The 18,802-nt window shown below is 45.5% G+C and overlaps 1 protein-coding gene across 1 annotated transcript; it reads left to right on the top strand.

Annotated features, from left to right (window-relative positions):
• Nucleotides 1–3,806: 3,806 nt before the first annotated feature.
• LOC308127822 (ATP-binding cassette sub-family C member 4-like) lies at nucleotides 3,807–18,390 on the top strand. Its single transcript, XM_080493166.1, has 31 exons — nucleotides 3,807–4,021; nucleotides 5,112–5,222; nucleotides 5,510–5,630; nucleotides 5,714–5,938; nucleotides 6,017–6,106; nucleotides 6,193–6,356; nucleotides 6,498–6,623; nucleotides 9,305–9,554; nucleotides 10,599–10,706; nucleotides 10,812–10,901; nucleotides 11,008–11,199; nucleotides 11,510–11,604; nucleotides 12,026–12,112; nucleotides 12,366–12,462; nucleotides 12,897–13,112; nucleotides 13,270–13,407; nucleotides 13,961–13,998; nucleotides 14,093–14,208; nucleotides 14,288–14,434; nucleotides 14,670–14,749; nucleotides 14,831–14,981; nucleotides 15,083–15,202; nucleotides 15,304–15,414; nucleotides 15,887–15,987; nucleotides 16,145–16,336; nucleotides 16,424–16,579; nucleotides 16,918–17,007; nucleotides 17,082–17,254; nucleotides 17,432–17,537; nucleotides 17,776–17,910; nucleotides 17,990–18,390. The coding sequence occupies exons 1-31, from the start codon at nucleotides 3,948–3,950 to the stop codon at nucleotides 18,032–18,034; spliced, it is 3,945 nt and encodes a 1,314-aa protein (XP_080349292.1). The 5' UTR covers nucleotides 3,807–3,947; the 3' UTR covers nucleotides 18,035–18,390.
• The last annotated feature ends 412 nt before the right edge of the window (nucleotides 18,391–18,802 follow it).

Genomic DNA, 18,802 nt, shown 5'->3' with positions numbered 1-18,802 from the left:
ACATTGGTCACAGTTGTGTTGGCGAAACATTTAAAGAGTTAAGTCTGGATGTCGTCTCCGCTTCAAAGACAACAATCCCTTCTGCGTCTATCCAAAACAATATCATTAGTTCACACGTCTGACACTTTCCAGTCTTTCAGTTGAGTCGAATATATTTATTTATTTATTTATAAAAAATTTTCCTCAACGTGACTGTGGTAGTTACTTGCTCTGGCCACCAGAGGGCATCAAATCATATCCAACAGTTTCTCTAATAAACATTTATATACCTTCTGCTTTACATACATTATAAGATGGACATTTGATTAGTTTTTTTGTAAAATAGTTCCTTGTATAAAATGGCATACAGTCCAGGTTTTTAGTTCAGTATTGTGCGTGGTTACTGTGTGAGTCCTGCTTAGGCCAAGATCAATTTAATGTGAGATGTGAAGTTTATACTGGCACTTGTAGTTAAGCAAGAGTTCATTTTAAAACTGTTTGTGTTGTTTATACATTTTTAAAGTTTATTCTTCAGCTGCAGGATCAGTGATACCTGAAAGGAAACAGTTCAAGCGTCTAGGTAAACGTTCAGAAGATGAGCGTGTGGCTTGAGCTGCAGAAAACATCAAAACGTCAAATGAAGTTTTGCAGTCTGAAGGCTGCAGGATGCCCGATGTCGATTCAGACAATAAACGTGACAGGAGACAGTCCTGAAGCCGAGGAGTCACGTCTCCACCGCTCATCATGGTGTCTGGAGCACCGAGGCCAGGGAGAGCACGGTGACAGGGAGTCGGCCAGTAAACCACTGATGACCGGTTAACCACACTTCAGATCTTCTTGCACGGGGAGTCAGTGGAAAGAGCGACCAGCTCAGCGTCTGCATGGACGGTACCGACACACCGTCTCACCCACTTTACATTATGGCTGAAGCTTCACCGCCTACTTCTAGTATCGATCCTCCTCCAGATGTTCTTTTTACACGACTTCCCCCTCCACCAGTCCCAACACGTCCTCCTCTGCCCCCTCCCCCCTCCAGTGGGTGAGAAGGACTTGAAGCCCACATTTCACATCTTGAAGCTGCAGCCTCACAGACTGAGACATTTCTGAGCAGTAAATTCAAAGTGACATCTTAAAAGGCTGAGCTAATTCTACAGAGAGGCACAAAGTGCTTTTCATACCATGTCTCCACCACTGAAAACATTGGACTGCCTTGGAACGCAGCTCTTCATACTTTAGTTCTTTCTATCTATGGACTTACTTCACTGCATCTTCTTGACTTTACTTGTTCTCCTTCTCGGCTGCATGCCTCCCGTCAGAAACCTTCGACGTGACGAGGAGGATTAAAACATGCACGTGAGAATTCTTAGTGATCAACTAGAGTCCTATCAAGTCGCCGCCTCCCATCTCATGCAGATTCACCTTCACACGGTCTGGACTTGCTGAGTCGTCAGTTGTGGTCTAAAAACATCCCCCTTACAGACCGACAACAGACCGTTGTCTCTGCCTGTGCAGCAAGTTGGTCAAACGTGGCCGTGACCCCTGGCTTAAACAAGACGTGACGCGGCGGCGGCGGCAGCAGCTGGGACGCCAACACTCAGCCTGAGAGGAGTCCTCTGTGATGACGAGTGAACAGTGCATGCGAGGAACTCGCATGTATGTTTATCTTCAGGCCGTGCACGTGGTCAGGCCCTGTTGTTGTAGCTGTGTCCCAGGATTTAAGTCATGGGGGGAAAAAAGAGACTCCTTAAATGTCAATTTATCTGCAGTTTGCAGAAATATGACCATCCTGTTTCTGTGAATTTTAATAACCTTTCTAAATCCACTCCTGGCGTCCTCTCCTGAAAGATTTGTGGGAGTGTAATGTTCCCTCAGTGAACATTACATGTTTAAACAGTTTAGCTGGATTGTTTTACACTATTAATAACGATACCAAACATTACCCTCGGGGGTGTCCTCCCAGACGAATTGATGCCAATTTTTAAGTTTCCAAACACAAACCAGTTCCACTGGTGTCAGCGAGGTGAACCGGCAGCGGCGCTGAACGGCTCAGTCACACAGACTTTGGACCCTTTAATCCGCCCTCAGCCAGAAAATCTCTTGACTGAGGGAAAGTTTGAAGCGTTGCGCCGCCGACCTCAGGCATGAATCACATCAAGCGTCGCTCGATATGTGGCGGGTTGCAGACGCAGTGACACCATCCATGTTGAGACTCACATTCTTTCCTCGGAGCGGCGGGAGGCCCAGGAGCGCCGTGGGTGGACGAGTCACACTGCAGTCGGTGACGGAACAAATTAAACACATCTGAGCAGATCAGAAATGTTTCACTAATTGGTGTTGGAAAGAAAAGGTGGGGTGCATGCTTTACAAGACCTGTGATCATTAAATCCTCCTAAAAACTACACCTGCAGCCAGTTTAACTACAGCAATACACCACTACTTTTTTAGACGGTGGAATTAAAATGAATAAAGGGAGAAGACCCACCCGCACAGAGAGAACATGCAAACCCCGTGTCCACGCTTTAAAATACCTGTCCTGGGGGGATTTCACAGTAAACATGATGTGACAGTGTGTTCGGTTGATGCATCTGAAGCATGCATGATTGTAATCTTTACTGCTTTAAAAAAACTGTCACGTCACCACTGTGTACTTTACTCTAGTAACAGGAAACAATCCTACTTTCTTACTACAGTTGTGAATCCACTACCTGGTACTGGCGATGCAATTGAACCTGGTTACACAGTAATTAATGATTTCAGGAAGTCCACCTGTGATTGTCTATAATAGATAAAAGTGTTTACAGTAGAAAAGCACCCTGCAGCTCCCCAGGAAGAACTTTCCCCAGCTTCCTTGTGTTTTTCACCCACTTTTCCCACCAGTGGCCTTTATTTATCAGCTGAGGTCGAGGCTCCGGACAACCACCCCTCATTACATCTGACCCCCATTATCACTTGGCAGGAAGCCTCGAGCCATCAAACCGCTGTCAACGTGCACGTGACGTTCCGGGGGAAGGGGATTAAGGATCAAGCGCACGTGCTGGAGGACAGAAGTTTGCACGCAACCGTAAAGCACGAAGGCGTGGAAACTGCGCGTTATCCATATGCTGCGTTCACGTACACCCTGGAATTTGGAAGACCGCGAATCCTTTACTGTGAAGCGCAGAATCTCAGATATGAAAATCTTAATCCTACAGTTCAATCCAGGGATCACGTGGGACGCATTGTGATGAGTCGTACCAGTAGTGGCGTGTAACATCTTCAAAATAACTGAAAACTTTAGGAAGAAGTGTGAGTTTGAACAGGTGGGTCTTGAGGAGTGTTGGGAAGTTTTCAATACATTTCTAAGTATTATGGATTATTAGCTGGATCATTTTACAAGAATGAATTAATGGTTTAGTTCTAGTCATAATTCAACACAAAGAAAATACAAACACCAACAAATACTATTATGCCTAAATTCTATAGAATGACCTAGGATTTGTACAACCTATAAACAAAACCTTTAAAAATATCCAAACAACATAAAAATAATACTTCTCCCATCAGTCTGAACTGTAACCCTTTATAATAAGAATTTAAAATAAAAACAGGTTAATATTACTGTAGTATAATATAGAATAAGCAAATAAACGACTAATAAACACGCTGGTATTACAAAGTACTAATTGTATTCAAGAGTTTATTCAATTGAAGTGCAAATACATACAAAGGTCCAGTTATAGCGTACAAACGGTGGCCTGTCAGTTATAGTGGTTGTAACTCCCACAACCTCTCTATTATTCATATCTTAGAATCCATCCCTCTTGGACTGAACGAGGCGCGGCAGCCGCGCTTCCGTTTTACGTGATGTACATGAAGTGCCCGCGCGGTAAACGAAGACGCGCAGAGCGCACCGCATCGCTCCGCACCGCACCGCACCGCACGCGTTCCGACCCTCTCCAGCTCTTTGCCGTGAACGGTCCCGCACAGACATGGACGTTACCAAGACAATCGGGGAGGACAACCCGCTGGCCTCCGCCGGCTTCTTCTCCAGGATCTTCCTGTGGTGAGTAACGCGGTAACGTGGTAACGTGGCGGTGGATGAGTGGAACGAGACGTTACTCACGCGCTGTAACAGAACGTTCTCCACCAGGGAAAACAGCCGCTGATCAGTGAAGCGATCCACTGCGTCTCTCCAGATTCATCTGCTAAAGTTAAAATCAAATCCTGCTGATTATGAGAACTTATTCTTCAAATTGATGTAACTTCTCACTCAAACTCCCAAGATGAATAAAAACACCAACAGCTGGTCAATTTTGCAGGTTTTACGAATTTAATCCACAAGATTAACTTTCTTCATAATTGAAACACAACTTTTTAAAAAAAGTTTTATGTGTGCCAGCCAGGTGTTTGTGATAATAAATCACTTGTCCACTGGTAATGCTGCTGTTAGAAATGTTGGATTTAAATTCATGAACAGGCTGGGACTGTCCAACACTGAAATCACTAAACGTTTTAATCAGACCAAAGGAAAGTGCTGCCAGGTACACATCTGCACTTTGGAGGCACTGGAGACGATGTTTAAATGGGTCATAATATTCTATTTTATTGTTCTCTATTTGCTGTTTTCACTGTTTTTATATGTTTTATATCTTATTATATAAGAGTCTGCAATAAAGATTGATTAACGGATTATAGTGTTTATCTTCGTTAAAGGTCAGGATCTTAAGTTCCCGGGGAAAACTATAAAACACTGTCGTCCTGCAGAGGTTTTCTCACAGTCATTCTTTAGGTTCACTCACTGGGAACTGGTTTCTATAGGTTTGAACTAAAAACTTGATTTATCGCTTCTGCTCTTTGTTCAGAGGTTCGCTTGGTCCGGGCGTCTTCAGTTGGTTGTTTGGTGATGATCTCTTCATCTGCCAACAGAAAACTCATTTTCCACCTCCAGTCCACTCATTATATAGGACCAGTGTGTATAGAAGCACTTCACCAATCGGGCGGTGTTCAAGCTTTCAGTTGACTCTTTTGTTTCCGGCAGGTTACTTCATTAGAACGACTGGAGCCAGAAGGACACATTCACTCTGAAACACTGATGTTTTTTTCATTTTGAACGACGTGCACGCACAGTGATTGTCATGTGTCGTGCGTTTCAGCTGGCTGTCGCCCTTCCTGCACCTCGGTCACAAGCGCCGGCTGGAGGAGAGCGACATGTACATCGTTCTTCCAGAGGATCGCTCGGAGACGCTGGGGGAGGAGCTGCAGAGGTACCGCAAACGTCCCGCTCCAGACTTGTGATGCCACTTCCCCGTGGATACCCAGTTATGCGGGTCCACGTTAACGTGTGTCCTCATCTCACCGTGACCCAGACGACAAGGCCTTTCAAACACAACCAGTCTCAGCTTTAGGCTCCATTAAAGTTCAAATGTGGAATGTGTGCTGGTATAACTGATTGTTAAGCCCCTGTAAGACAACAACGACAGTAAAGTTCCTTTTCAGGACCTGAACGACTGACATTACAACTGACAGGTTTCTGTTCCCTTTCTTGACGCAGATATTGGGACAGAGAAGTCAGAAGAGCGACTAAAGAACTGTACAAGCCGAGACTCGGCAGAGTTCTCATCAGGTGCTATGGAAAGAAGTTTGCACTGGCTGGGATCTTTGTTTTTTTCATTGTAAGTAATGACCGATGGGTTTACCGCAGTTATTTCTGAAGCTGGTGTGTGTAAGAGTTGTGGTCCTCGTCTTTGTCGTGAAGGAGGTGATTAAAGTGATCCAGCCTCTCCTCCTGGGGAAGATCATCCTGTTTTTTGAGAACTACGACCCCGGCAATGAGACGAGTCTTTACCTGGCGTACAGTTACGCTGCCGCCATGTCGCTCTCCTCCTTCGGTTTGACCATCCTCCAGCACCTCTACTACTACCACCTCCAGAGGATCGGCATGAAGATCCGAGTGGCCATGTGCCACGTCATCTACAGGAAGGTGGGTACAGGCGCCGCAGATTTGTGTGAACTCTGTGGTGGCTCATGCTGAGCAGACGAGGTGAAACTCTCCGTCCAGGCTCTCGGTCTCAGCAGTGAGGCGATGGGACGAACCACCACTGGGCAGATAGTGAACCTGCTCTCCAACGACATCAGCCGCTTCGATGAGGTGAGCCTGCACACACACGGCACCATGTAATGTAATGTAATCCGAACCGTAGAGCTCCTGTACCGCTGAGCGTCTCTGTGCCACAGATCCCACTGAACCTGCACTACCTGTGGGTGGGACCTCTGCAGGCCATCGTCATCATCGTCCTCCTCTGGTTCGAGATCGGACCCTCGTGTCTGGCCGGCGTGGCGGTCATCGTGCTCATGCTGCCCGTGCAAACTTGGTTTGGAAAACTCTTCGGCATCTTCAGGTAAACGGTTCATTTGAATGAAGAAGGTGGAAGAGATCCAGTTTGATACGACGCAGGATTTCTGATTAACTCTTCGGCAGTTTCCACATTTTGGAAGCTTTTTCTCACCCAACGCACCATATCGTGTTTTGGTTTCCACAGGAGCAAGACAGCCGCCCTGGCAGACAGTCGAATCCGAATCATGAACGAGGTGGTCTCTGGCATCAGGATAATCAAGATGTACGCCTGGGAGATCCCGTTCGCCGCTCTGGTCACTGAGGTCAGGAGGTGAGCATCCGGCCGCGGCGGCGTTTCGTCGAGTCGACGAAAAGAACCCGAACTCTGTGAACGTCAGGTTTCTGGAATAATGCAAAGACGTAACACTCAACCACACTTAAAATAGGCTGAAACGTGAGATTTTATAAAAATAGGCCATCAAATAAGTGTTTATGATTTGTGTTGCAACACACTTTTCTCCTAGAGGGGCCATAAAAGTCACGTTGAACCTTTTATAGTGAAGACACCACAGCTCGTAAAGTTAAATGTCATGTAAATGTAAGTAAAATCTTATTTATTTACACTTAATTCAGGTTTATGTTGCAGACCGCTGTGTTAAATAGGTAAACCCTCCATTAAAGAGGATTTTAATGTCTTTGTCAAAGAAAGAATCTTCCAAACAATGGTTGTCTTGACAGGCAGTTCTTTACCACTCCTAATGCTTATGGATTAGCTGTCGTGAGAGTTTACACCCCTGTGAGGATTAAAATGTCACTTTTGAGGTTTGTTTTGGGAGTGTTGCTCGTATAACATTGGAATTAATTTGTTAGTTGATCTTTATGTCTGACACATCATCTTGTCAGAGCTCAGTTTCTTAATAACCCACTGCTTTTGCCCTTGGGTGGTGATGCAACGAGATGCAGAGGTGGAGGAGTGAAACAACACCAAAAGTTGACGACACGGCAACGAGTAAAACAAGGGTTTGATGACTTCAAAACTTCCACGACGTGACAAGACGTAATTCTACCCGGTGAAAAGACGAGCTGGATTCCCTGTAGTCACTGATCCCTATGCAAATATCCATATAGACATACACGCTGTCTGTTCCTCTCCAGCGCTGGGAAACCAGTTTCCAGTGTCAACATGTCTGAATGGTGACCGGAGGGAATTCTTTTACATCATCCACGCAGAATACATACCGTGAATAGAAGCGGATGATAAAATGTCACAGAAGTAAGAAAGAAAAGGAGCATTAATATATACAAGGCTGAACGGTGACTAACATATATATACATGTGGAGTTAAACACAGAAACACTGCTCGCTATTGTACCATTATAACCTCAATATAATTACAAAAATAGGAGAATTTTGCAGGCTTGCAAAATGCCACTGTACGTAAAGGAAATTAGCCCCATGATTGGCTTTTCTATCTGTAGAGATATGACCAAAAAAAATTGTTTTCAGTCACTTGTCATCGCCACTCTGGCCACCACTGTGTGAACTGTGTGTCAGAACAAGAGGCGGCTGTGTGCTCATTTCAGTCACATATTAACGCCGGCTGTTCTCAATTACCTTTTAACCTGTTCAAGGAAGATTCTTGGAAATCATGAATGTGAAATACACGTCGCCCTCAGTTTACCACTGACTGCAGACGAGTCGTCCGTGAAGCAGAAATGTCAAAACCAAACCAGTGAAGCTTATTTGTTCACATCCATGTCAACTTTATCCAAATAAACGCCGAGGAGGATTATTATAAATCCACCGAAATCCAGAGTTTGAACCCATGAAAGCACAGATAGGATTGTTCAATTTCACATGACTGAAGCCAACACACTCAACAGGAGCACATGGTCGGCGCAGCCTGCAGGCTCTCAGCCCGTCTTTAACGCTTCTCTTCCATTATATAATGTTCATGTCCTTGTCCATGGTGCAGCCTAGTGCATGTGTCAAATTCTTTCCTCCTCACATTTTTCTGTTTTTGCGTGTTTGAAAAATGCTGAATACCTTTAATAACTGTCATATTTAAGGTACAATTAGGCCACTTAATGCTGCGGCGCCTCCTTCTAAAACCAGAAAACACTGTCTTATCTATCTAGTGGCGTCACGGAGGACCAATTACTCATTCAGTTGTACAAATCTTTCTCCATTATTGACTTAGTGTTTGAGTTGTGAGCTAATTAAAAGCTGCTCAGTCACGCTGTCATCTCCAAACTTGGCCTCAGGACAGATTTTGACTTCTCCTCACTGATCGACGCCAGAATTCTTTAGAGGTGAGGGAGTTTTTGTACTCTATTAATGTATTTTGACACATTTTTCCAAGTTTTTTTTTTTTTTCTAAAAACATTTTATGTTTCGTCTCAACATTTGGAGAACAAATCTGTAATTTAGCCTCCTGACGTTTCAGTGTTAAAGTGTAAAACGGTAACATCCATTCATACTGAAGCACCACACGTTTATTTAAAAAAACAAACACATTTCAATAGAATTCAGACTTTTTTTTTTCTTGTTTCTGAATCTCAGTGTGACACATGTTAGATCCTGAAAATTCAGATTTTTACAGCTTTAATTGTTGTTCAAGCTTTAATCCTGTTTGTATTTATGAATATTGTACTGCGTTTGGTGCTCCTGGGTTCGTACACCAATTTTCCTCCATCTGTCTGGAGTTATCAAAACTCTTTACACATGATTGCTTTCAGGATTTATCTGATTACTTTTGACATTTAGGAACAAAGTGCTGTGTCTGCTTCTCCTCTGCACAGTGAGGCCGGGAGCCTTTGTGTTCTGCACACGGGAAGTGACTTCCTGCCAAAAGATTTCAGCAAAGTGCTTACATTGTCCAAACAAAGTGTTGAAAAAAATATCTGCTAAAATGGGATTGTGTTTTCTTCGTTGAACACAGGGGCTTGTTCATCATTTTCTGATCTGGATTTGAAATCCTCCGTGTGATCAGGTTTGCTTTCGTCTTGGCAGGAAGGAGATCTGCCAGATCATGAAGAGCTCCTACCTGCGAGGGCTCAACATGGCCTCCTTCTTCGCCAGCAGCAAGATCATCGTGTTTGTCACCTTCACCGTCTACGCTCTGCTGGGCAACGCCATCACCGCCAGCAGCGTGTTCGTCACGGTGTCGCTGTACGGGACCATCAAGCTCACCGTCACCTTGTTTTTCCCCCTGGCTGTCGAAAAGCTGTCGGAGACCTTCGTGAGCGTCTGCAGGATTCAGGTGAATCACGCTGGTGAAGCTCAAAATCTCCAGTATGAAACGTCCTGAAGTTATCTCAATAGGTTCTATAAAGGACTTCCTGAGAACGTTATTCTAGCACACAGATGCGTGATTACACTGATTCCCTCCTGAACAGCAGGCGATTGAATCGATGCCAAGTAGTTTAAGTCAACACACAGTCTGATTTGACTCCTGGAAATGGATTCTGCACACCAACAATGACCGTTGAGGTGTTTCAAAAGAACACGGACATTGTTCGACCCCCTCGTGAGTTCAGTTACACTTTACTTAATCCACATCAAAACTCTTTACACAGCAAGTGTTGCAATGATTGATTGGGTCCTCCGGTAACGATCCTGCTGCTGGCACTGACTCACACTTATATCAGTGCACTGACTTGGAACCGCGTTTGGGATTAGATGTTCATCCAGGCTCCGTGTTTTAGCTTCTGCCAGCAATTATAGGACTGGCTATTTTATTTTGTATCTAATCTCGCCAGCTGAAACTTTTATTTTGAAATCAACTGCACATTTACATAAGAGGTCGAACAAGTTCAGCGTTTTTACACGCTGTACTGTATAATTAGCTCAACTGTTGACACCAGTGGAAAGTATTGGGTCAGCAAATAATGATTAATGTGTTAAACTCCTCCATGAGTTCAAGGACGCAGCAGCAGTTTCCTTCTTGTAAGAATGTTAAGAATCAGGTGTGGCTAGCTCTTGACAAGGTGACGTATGTTGTTGTTTCTGACCTGACCGCTCCAGCCTGTGACCTCATCACACAGGATTGTGGAGAAGAAGTTGAACGGTGAAGTTGGGTTCTTGGTTCAGGTTTTACTGGAGGCGAGGAGAGATGTTTATTGATGGTTTGCACACTTTCTCACAGTAGTTCTTCACACTTCAACAACGTCATTTTTCATTTTTGTCAATTTAATTTGTCTACATTACATTTACATTAAACATTGTGTTCATGAGATCCTTCAACCCGACTTTTAAAAAGCAGCGGTTCAGATTGTGAACGCTTGTCTGCTGTAACTCCCCGCAGGATTTCCTCCTCCTGGACGAGGTGGAAAAGAAAAACTTGAGGCTGACTCTGGAGGAGAAGGAGGAAAATGGCGTTGAGATCGAGAAGCTCACCTGCTTTTGGGATAAGGTGAATATTCTCAAGTGACGTTTCACAGGAAAGTGAATGTACATTAGAATTAATCATTTTAATCTCAGGCTGTCAAATATTTGGCAATAATAATTGTTCTGTCAGACGTTGGACGCACCGTCGTTGCTGAACATCTCGATCACGGCAAAGTCGCACCAGCTTCTGATCGTAATCGGCCCAGTGGGGGCAGGAAAGGTTGGTACACTCGCATTATTTTGTTATTATTTACAGCTTTCAGGTCAGAACTGTGCTGCTCGTCTCAATTTTGGGTCCCCTCATACATCTGTGACGTTTCCAACAGTCGTCGCTGCTGAGTGCCATCCTGGGAGAGCTGGCTCATGACACTGGATCAGTGAAAGTCAACGGTCAGCTGACCTTCGCCTCCCAGCAGCCCTGGGTCTTCCCGGGAACCATCCGCAGGAACATCCTGTTCGGGAGGGAGCTGAACGGCAAGAGATACGAGAAGGTCCTCAATGCCTGTGCTCTGAAGAGGGTGAGACACAAGACTGCTCAATTGCCAGTTTTACAGGAGTTTATTTCATCATTCATACACTGATAAAGCTCAACGATCAGGCTTTAGTTGCAGTTACTGAAGTAAAGAAATGTAATGAGCACTTTTGTGTGTGAATGACGCTCTGTAAATAAATTTCCCTTGCCTTAAAATACCTTTTTCCACTCCAGACTCATTGTATTTGGAGTTTGGGGAGCAGGTTGCCGACCCCTGGACTCCAGAGTTCACATATAACATGTATTGGGACTGGGATCGGACGCTGGGTGACATGTTGTGTGGCCGTTGTGTGCAGGATCTGGAGCTGTTCCCGGATGGAGATCTGACGCTGATCGGTGACCGAGGAGCCACCCTCAGCGGGGGACAGAAAGCTCGCATCAACCTGGCGAGGTAAGAGGACGGTCCCGCTGAAAGACAAGGTGCAGAACCGTCAGTACCTCTCATGTTTACATGCGTCTGTCAGCCTGAGACAGCAAGTGGCTGCACGCCGGGTTGCTCTTCCTCGGAGCTCTGCAGATGTGCTTCATATATAAATCTACATTCTTCTGTGACATGTGTCCATTTCACACACTGACTTTCTGGTTTCCTGCCTGAACCATTTGCTTTACATCATGCACATTTGCTGGCTTGTCTCACGCTCTTCTCTTTTGCACGATATCTGAGGAATACTTCAGGTAAATATTCACACAATTAGCCCCAGTCCTTTTATAATTTCCTGTTGCACATGAGCCTGGGCAGGCGTTAACGTCTCTGGCTGCTCGTTGTTCTAGTCACACAGTGGCACCTTGCACTAATCGGTGTGTGTTTTCAGAGCTGTGTATCAGGAGGCTGACATCTACCTCCTGGACGACCCGTTGAGTGCAGTGGATACGGAAGTGGGTAAACATCTGTTCGAACAGTGAGTGGCATCTTCTTCTGCTCCGATTGTCCCAGTGTGTTACGTTCTTACTGCAGTCGCACGATGAACACTGAAGCATTTTGTGGCTTGACACGTCTGTGCATGTCATTATGTGCATGAAAATACTTTTAATTTGAGCTACTGTAGGAATTTAAGGATATATATATATATATATATAGATACTGAACTATGTCGGGGGGCATCTTACATTTACACTTTTCATTATGGAACTTGTGTGTGTGTGTGTGTTCAGGTGTATCTGTGGCCTGCTGAAGAACAAGTGTCGTATCCTAGTCACACACCAGCTGCAGCACCTGAGAGCAGCCGACCAGATCCTGGTCCTCAAGGAGGTTTGTGCTACTTTTTTTTTTAGAAGAAAACATCTTGTTATAATGAAACTTAAAGAGGAACAATTATTCAAATTGTCCAGTTTCTGTCATGAGCTGCAGCCTGGTTCGAATTGTTCTTTATGATCCATCGAGGGAAAAGCTTCTGCAAGACCTCCTTTTGGCCTCTGCAGCATCAAGTGGCACCAAGCTTGTTTTGTTTATATATGTTGTTTTGTAAAGCACACACCATATTCTAATTTGAAACATGTAAGAGAAACTATGAAATATAATAAATAAAACATGACTGTAAAGAAATAGCTGAAATACAGTTTGGGAACTAAACTGGATTCTGATAAATGCCAGAAATAACCGATTCCACCATGAAACATCATAAAGAGCTTGACCTGCTGACCTTTTTACATTCAGTAACCTCCTAAACTACTTCCTGCCTGCAGGGTCACATCATGGCTCAGGGAAGCTACGCCGAGCTGCAGAGCTTGGACCTGGACGTGGTGACGCTCCTGAGGAACGAGGAGGAGCAGGATAAGTGGTCGCGCTCAGCCGACTCAGACAAAGTGTCGGTGCTGAGCCGGGCGACCCGTTCCCACGGCTCACACTGTTCTCGCAGCAGCCTCCTGCCGCCCGACTGCAACGGCACTGACAAGCCACATGTAGGTAGATTTCCTGATCAGGATTTTGTGTCATGTTAACCATTTCACTCTCACTACACTGAGCGAGTTAAATCCCTGTAATCTCAACTCACACTTGCCATCAGGCGCCTCTCGATTGAAGTGTGAAGCTGCGGTTGTGTCATTTTCTCCTTTGCAGGTTGAAACGATGCAGACCATTGCAGAAGAGGCTCGAGCTGAAGGGAACGTCAACAGCCACATTTATCTCAAGTATTTCACTGCGGGTTGCCACTTTGTGGTTTTGATCCTGATCGTCCTGCTCAGTCTCGTAGCAGAGGTGCGTTGCCGCTCGTGCATCTTCAGTATCCTCATTATGTGAACTTCCATTACATTCTCATGGTCTGTTTTCTTCAATGTCCCATTATGGCGATTTAGAAGCACAGCATGAATGGCACCATTCAAAACTGGCAAAACTGAAATGTTTCTTTAAAAAAAAGTTTGAATGCGAGAAAGTTTTACTGCAAACTATTGATATGCTTTAGTGTCATTTGTCTATGCTCTTGCTTCAAAGCATGAACGTGACACTGGATAGAGCTACAACAGTAGAATAGTTTAAGACACTGAGAAAATCACCCTTTAAATTATTCACCTCTCAACTCAACGAAGCTGCATGTCAATGTGTTTTCTAGCTTCCTTGAACTGTCTTCAGTACATACCTCAACACAAAGTACATGAGTGGCACAGTTTCTACAACGCCCAGGCAGTGTTGTTTATATACCATTTATGATTCTTGGCAGCGTAACTTTTGAATTTAGGGAGGAGCATTTGTGCTTCTGCAACGTAGAAACAACACGACTACAAACAGTGAGGACTTTGCTTTGTTTCCCCAGGTTGCATATGTCTTGCAGGACTGGTGGTTGGTGTACTGGTGAGCACTGATTCTGTCTTTTTGCTTTAATAAAAAACGTGGCTTGGTTTGTAATTCAGCTGACTGTTTTGGTGTTTCTTTCGTTTTGTGACAGGGCAAAAGAGGAGTATTCGAACAGCACATCCACTGACGTGGGCATCGGAAATGAGGTCAACGTTTCTCACTCAGATCAGGAGCACAACCTGAAATTTTACCTCTGCGTCTACTCGGGTACGCCTCCAACTGTTGTCGGTTATGATGCAACAAATTCCTATGTGTAACCAGGATTTGTTGTTGTTGTCGTCTGCAGGTTTGACGGCGGCTGCTGTGGTGTTCAGCTACACCAGGAGTTTAGTGATTTTTCACGTGCTGGTGAGAGCAGCTCAGACTCTCCACAACAGCATGTTCAGCGCTGTGCTGCGCACGCCTGTCCTCTTCTTTGACGTCAACCCCGTAGGTGAGCTCAGAATGACCGTCACGTGTTTGTCTGTACGCCTGCACCTCCTCCCATGCTGGGCAGGACACACCCTGGACAGACCACCAGTGAATAACTGAACACCTGAAATAAAGTCTGATTTAATAAAGTCAGTCCCAGAATCCAATCAGGAATATTCTTGCTGTGAGATGAGAATGTGAACCGCTATCCCACCATGGGGCTGAGATGTAAAATCTGCCTCTTTCGTGTGTTTCAGGGAGAATTCTCAACAGATTCTCCAAAGACATCAGCCAGATGGACTCTATGCTTCCCATCACATTCATGGATTTCTATCAAGTGAGGAGCGAGCAGATACCAACAGACTTTCCCCTGATGGTGATCTATAGCCTCACTTCTTTGTTGTGTTTTTTTTTCCAGTTATTTTTGCAGAATGTGGGCGTCGTTGCTGTGGCGGCCACAGTCATCCCGCTCATACTCGTTCCCGTCGTTCCTCTGCTGTTATTCTTTTTGTATATGAGACGCTTCTACCTCCGGACGTCGCGAGACGTCAAACGTCTTGAGTCAACAAGTAGGTTCAGGTGACCTTTGAGTTCAAACTGAGTCTGACGGGAGCCGACCTTCCCTCCATTGAAATGAGTTTGTGATCATTGATTTGTGTTTGTTGTGCAGCTCGGAGTCCAGTCTTCTCCCACCTGTCGTCGTCGCTGCAGGGCCTGTGGACCATCCGAGCCTTCAGAGCTCAGGACCGCCTGAAAAGAGCCTTCGACGCGCATCAAGACCTTCACTCAGGTTCCTCTCCTCCACCACAGCCGACGTCTTCACCGTCCCTCTTCGACAGGGGAGCAGTGCAGCCATCCTAAGATGTCTTTTCCTGTGTTGTTTGTTTTCAGAGGCGTGGTTTCTGTATCTCATGACCTCGCGCTGGTTTGCACTTCGCCTCGACAGCATCTGCGCCATTTTCATCACCCTCACATCGTTCGGCTGCATCCTGCTCAGAAACGGTGAGAAGTTGAGATTGCACCTTCATCTGGTGTCACTTTCTGGGTGTTGTGGCAGATTTCGACATTGGCCACATGTGTTTGTTTCAGTTGGCACAGCCAGCACGCTCTCTGCTTTTAGGACTGAAAACTGTCTTATGCGATGAAGCTTGTTAGGGCTGCCTCCTCCGCCTGGATCTACTCAAAGATGAATTATTCTCTGGCCATAACTCCGCATTTAGGAAACAGCTCATTAACTGCTCCCTCCGCTTGGTTTGAACCTATGAATATCTGGGCTTTGTAATCGATGGCATGTCGTCTTTTAAACCACTTATTGAAACTTAAAGGAACAAGATGAATCTTAGGTTCTTCTTTAGGCTTTATGTCCTTCATGAATGTCTCTGCTGGCTCTTTTTATCCACTCTCTGGCCATCGTTGCCTTTTACACTGGCTCACCTTGATGAGATAACCTCAGTGAGTTTCCGCTGCTTCTCAGGCCTGGAGGCTGGAGAGGTGGGCCTGGTGCTGACCTACGCTGTGACGCTGGTGGGAAACTTCCAGTGGACCGTGAGACAAAGCGCCGAGGTGGAGAACATGGTGAGGAGAGCTTCATGAAGTGCAGTTTTAACAATGAACAAGTGGCACATCATCCTCTCACTCACTCTCACCTGGTTGTGTCAAAACACCAAATGGACTTCTGGGTACTGACTGAGTTTAGAAGCAGGTTTAAAAAGCAGCTGTTGTTTATGTCCAGATGACGTCTGTGGAGAGGGTGGTGGAGTACACGGAGCTTAAGAGTGAAGCCCCCTGGGAGACCGAGCACCGTCCTCCCCCCGACTGGCCGAGTCGAGGAAGCATCATCTTTAACCAGTTGAACTTCTCCTACAGCAGCGACGGCCCGTCGGTCCTCAAGTGCATCAGCACCAGCTTTCAACCCAAGGAGAAGGTGACTCGTCTCCGTCTGCGTGTTAAAACTTCTCAGCTCACCTGCCGTGTGAGGGCCAGTCGCCGACTGACTCCTCTGCTGTCTCAGGTGGGGATTGTCGGCAGGACGGGTGCAGGGAAAAGCTCCCTGGTCTCGGCTTTGTTCCGCCTGGCCGAGCCTCGGGGGAAGATCATCATCGACGGCGTCGTGATCTCTGACATCGGCCTCCATGACCTGCGCCAAAAGATGTCCATCATTCCTCAGGTAACATAAGCCCTCTGGTGTCCAGGTAGTTTTGAACTGAAGCTTTAAAAGCAATGAACATTTACGGAGCCTTGCTGGGAATCACTAATAAAAATCTGGTTTCAAGGGAGACCTGGAGAAGGCAGCAGCGTTCAGCTCTGTGACCTCTTGGATTGTCACAGTGATTACTAGAAGAAATACAATAAGATCTACAGGCAGTGTCACAGTCATACCAACTGAAGTCGTCACTCCTGTCTAGTTGCTGCAGGAGGTGGCAGGGTTTCACATGATGAAGAATCAAATCATCTCTCTGCTGGAAGACTGCACACATGTTTTACTTCTTACACTTTGTTGCTCAGGATCCGGTGCTGTTTACTGACACGGTGAGGAAGAACCTGGACCCTTTCAACCAGCACACTGACGAGAACCTGTGGAAAGCCCTGGAAGAGGTGAGCGTCTCATGACATCCTGTCCTGACGGGGACCATTCACCCTCCCTGAACCTCCACATCCACCTCCTACAGGTGCAGATGAAGTCTGTGGTGGAGGAGCTGCCCGCCAAGCTGGAGACGGTTCTGGCCGAGTCGGGCTCCAACTTCAGTGTCGGTCAGAGGCAGCTGGTGTGTTTGGCCAGAGCCATACTGAGGAAGAACCGCATCCTCATTATTGATGAGGCCACGGCTAATGTGGACCCCAGGTACAACACACACACACACACACACACACACACACACACACACACACACACACACACACACACACACACACACACACACACACACACACACACACACACACACACACACAGCACCATGACACATTTCTCGTACACCGTGATTAGAAATAATCTCTCAAAATATCTGTGTTGTTGCAGGACGGATGAGCTGATCCAGAAAACCATTCGGGACAAATTCAGAGAGTGCACTGTGCTCACCATCGCTCATCGCCTCAACACCATCATCGACAGCGACCGCATCCTTGTGAGTCACCTCAACGGTGCCCAGGAGAATCTAAAGTCTGATTATATCTACAGTTGAATGCAGATCGTAGAAGCATGCAATGTTGTATTTTTGTATTTTCAAGCCAAAACCTGTTCAGTTTACCTTCTGGGTAAACTATGAGTTGTCATTCTGCTGTAGCTGATGATACTTTGGCTCTCCAGTGATTCTTCACCTCTTCGCTGTGAACTAATGACGCTGTTCTTCGCTCTGCTTCCAGGTGCTGGATAATGGCTCCATCGTAGAGTCAGACCGACCCTTCAACCTCCTGCAAAACAAAGACGGTGTGCTGTACAAGATGGTGCAGCAGTTGGGTCAGGCTGAGGCTGCAGCGCTGCTGGAGTTGGCCAGAAAGGTGACGGTGTGAGTGTGAGGAACTAGTTCAAGGACGATTGGTTGCGATGGCTGATACACTTTTTTAAACACTGTTGCAGGCTTCACAGGAGACACAGCATTCCTCACAATGTGCTGGACTGTAAACGAACTCAGGGTCATGATGAACTGTACTCATGGACACTGTGAAATCTACATGATGACTGCGAGTTTTATTTTTTGGAACTGAAAGCATTCAGTGGGAGCACCCATGAGGAACAAGTTGAAGTGTACTTACCTTTGTCTGTTTTCCAGTGGGCACATTGTGAAAAACATACACTCCAAAGTCAGTCCTGTGGAATTTGATCTTTTCACTGTAATACAAAATGTGTGATTTTTTTTTTGTACAAGTTTGTCATATAGTTTTAAAACTTTTTACTTAACTTTCATTTTGTTGGGGAAAAAAAATGTGATTATTTTATAAGCTTGCAGAAATGTTTATTAAATGTGACTGAAGTCCACGAAAAATATTCATGCTTCCAGTTTTGTAGCTCAGTCTAAACCTTTTGATTCGTATTCTGAGGAGAAAACTTAATTTCTGACAGAAGCAGTTAATGTTCAATCAATAATCTGAACTAAACAATGGGTGTTTCCTCTCCCAGTGCTGCCCCCTGCTGACCACCAAGAGGAACTGAATCAAATTGAGGTCAAAGTGACCTTTTGTTATTCAGTTATTGAAACTTTATAATATCCCACCTACAAGGAAACAATCTCGCTTATTCTGGATGGTTTTACAGTGAATATAATCCCTGTGGTGACTCCTCCCTCTCCTTTTTACCTGAAATCCAGGGGAGTTATGACCACCTGTGACACCTGTACCGCAGGAAGCACGTCACTTCTGTGAATCTTCCACTTGGTAAAGATAATAGTGAAGT

The sequence above is a fragment of the Lipophrys pholis genome (genome assembly GCF_963383615.2).
Source record: "Lipophrys pholis genome assembly, chromosome: 23".
Taxonomy (NCBI): Eukaryota; Metazoa; Chordata; class Actinopteri; order Blenniiformes; family Blenniidae; genus Lipophrys; species Lipophrys pholis.
The sequence above is the reverse complement of the archived record's forward strand: the minus strand, read 5'-3'. Positions and strand labels throughout refer to the sequence as shown.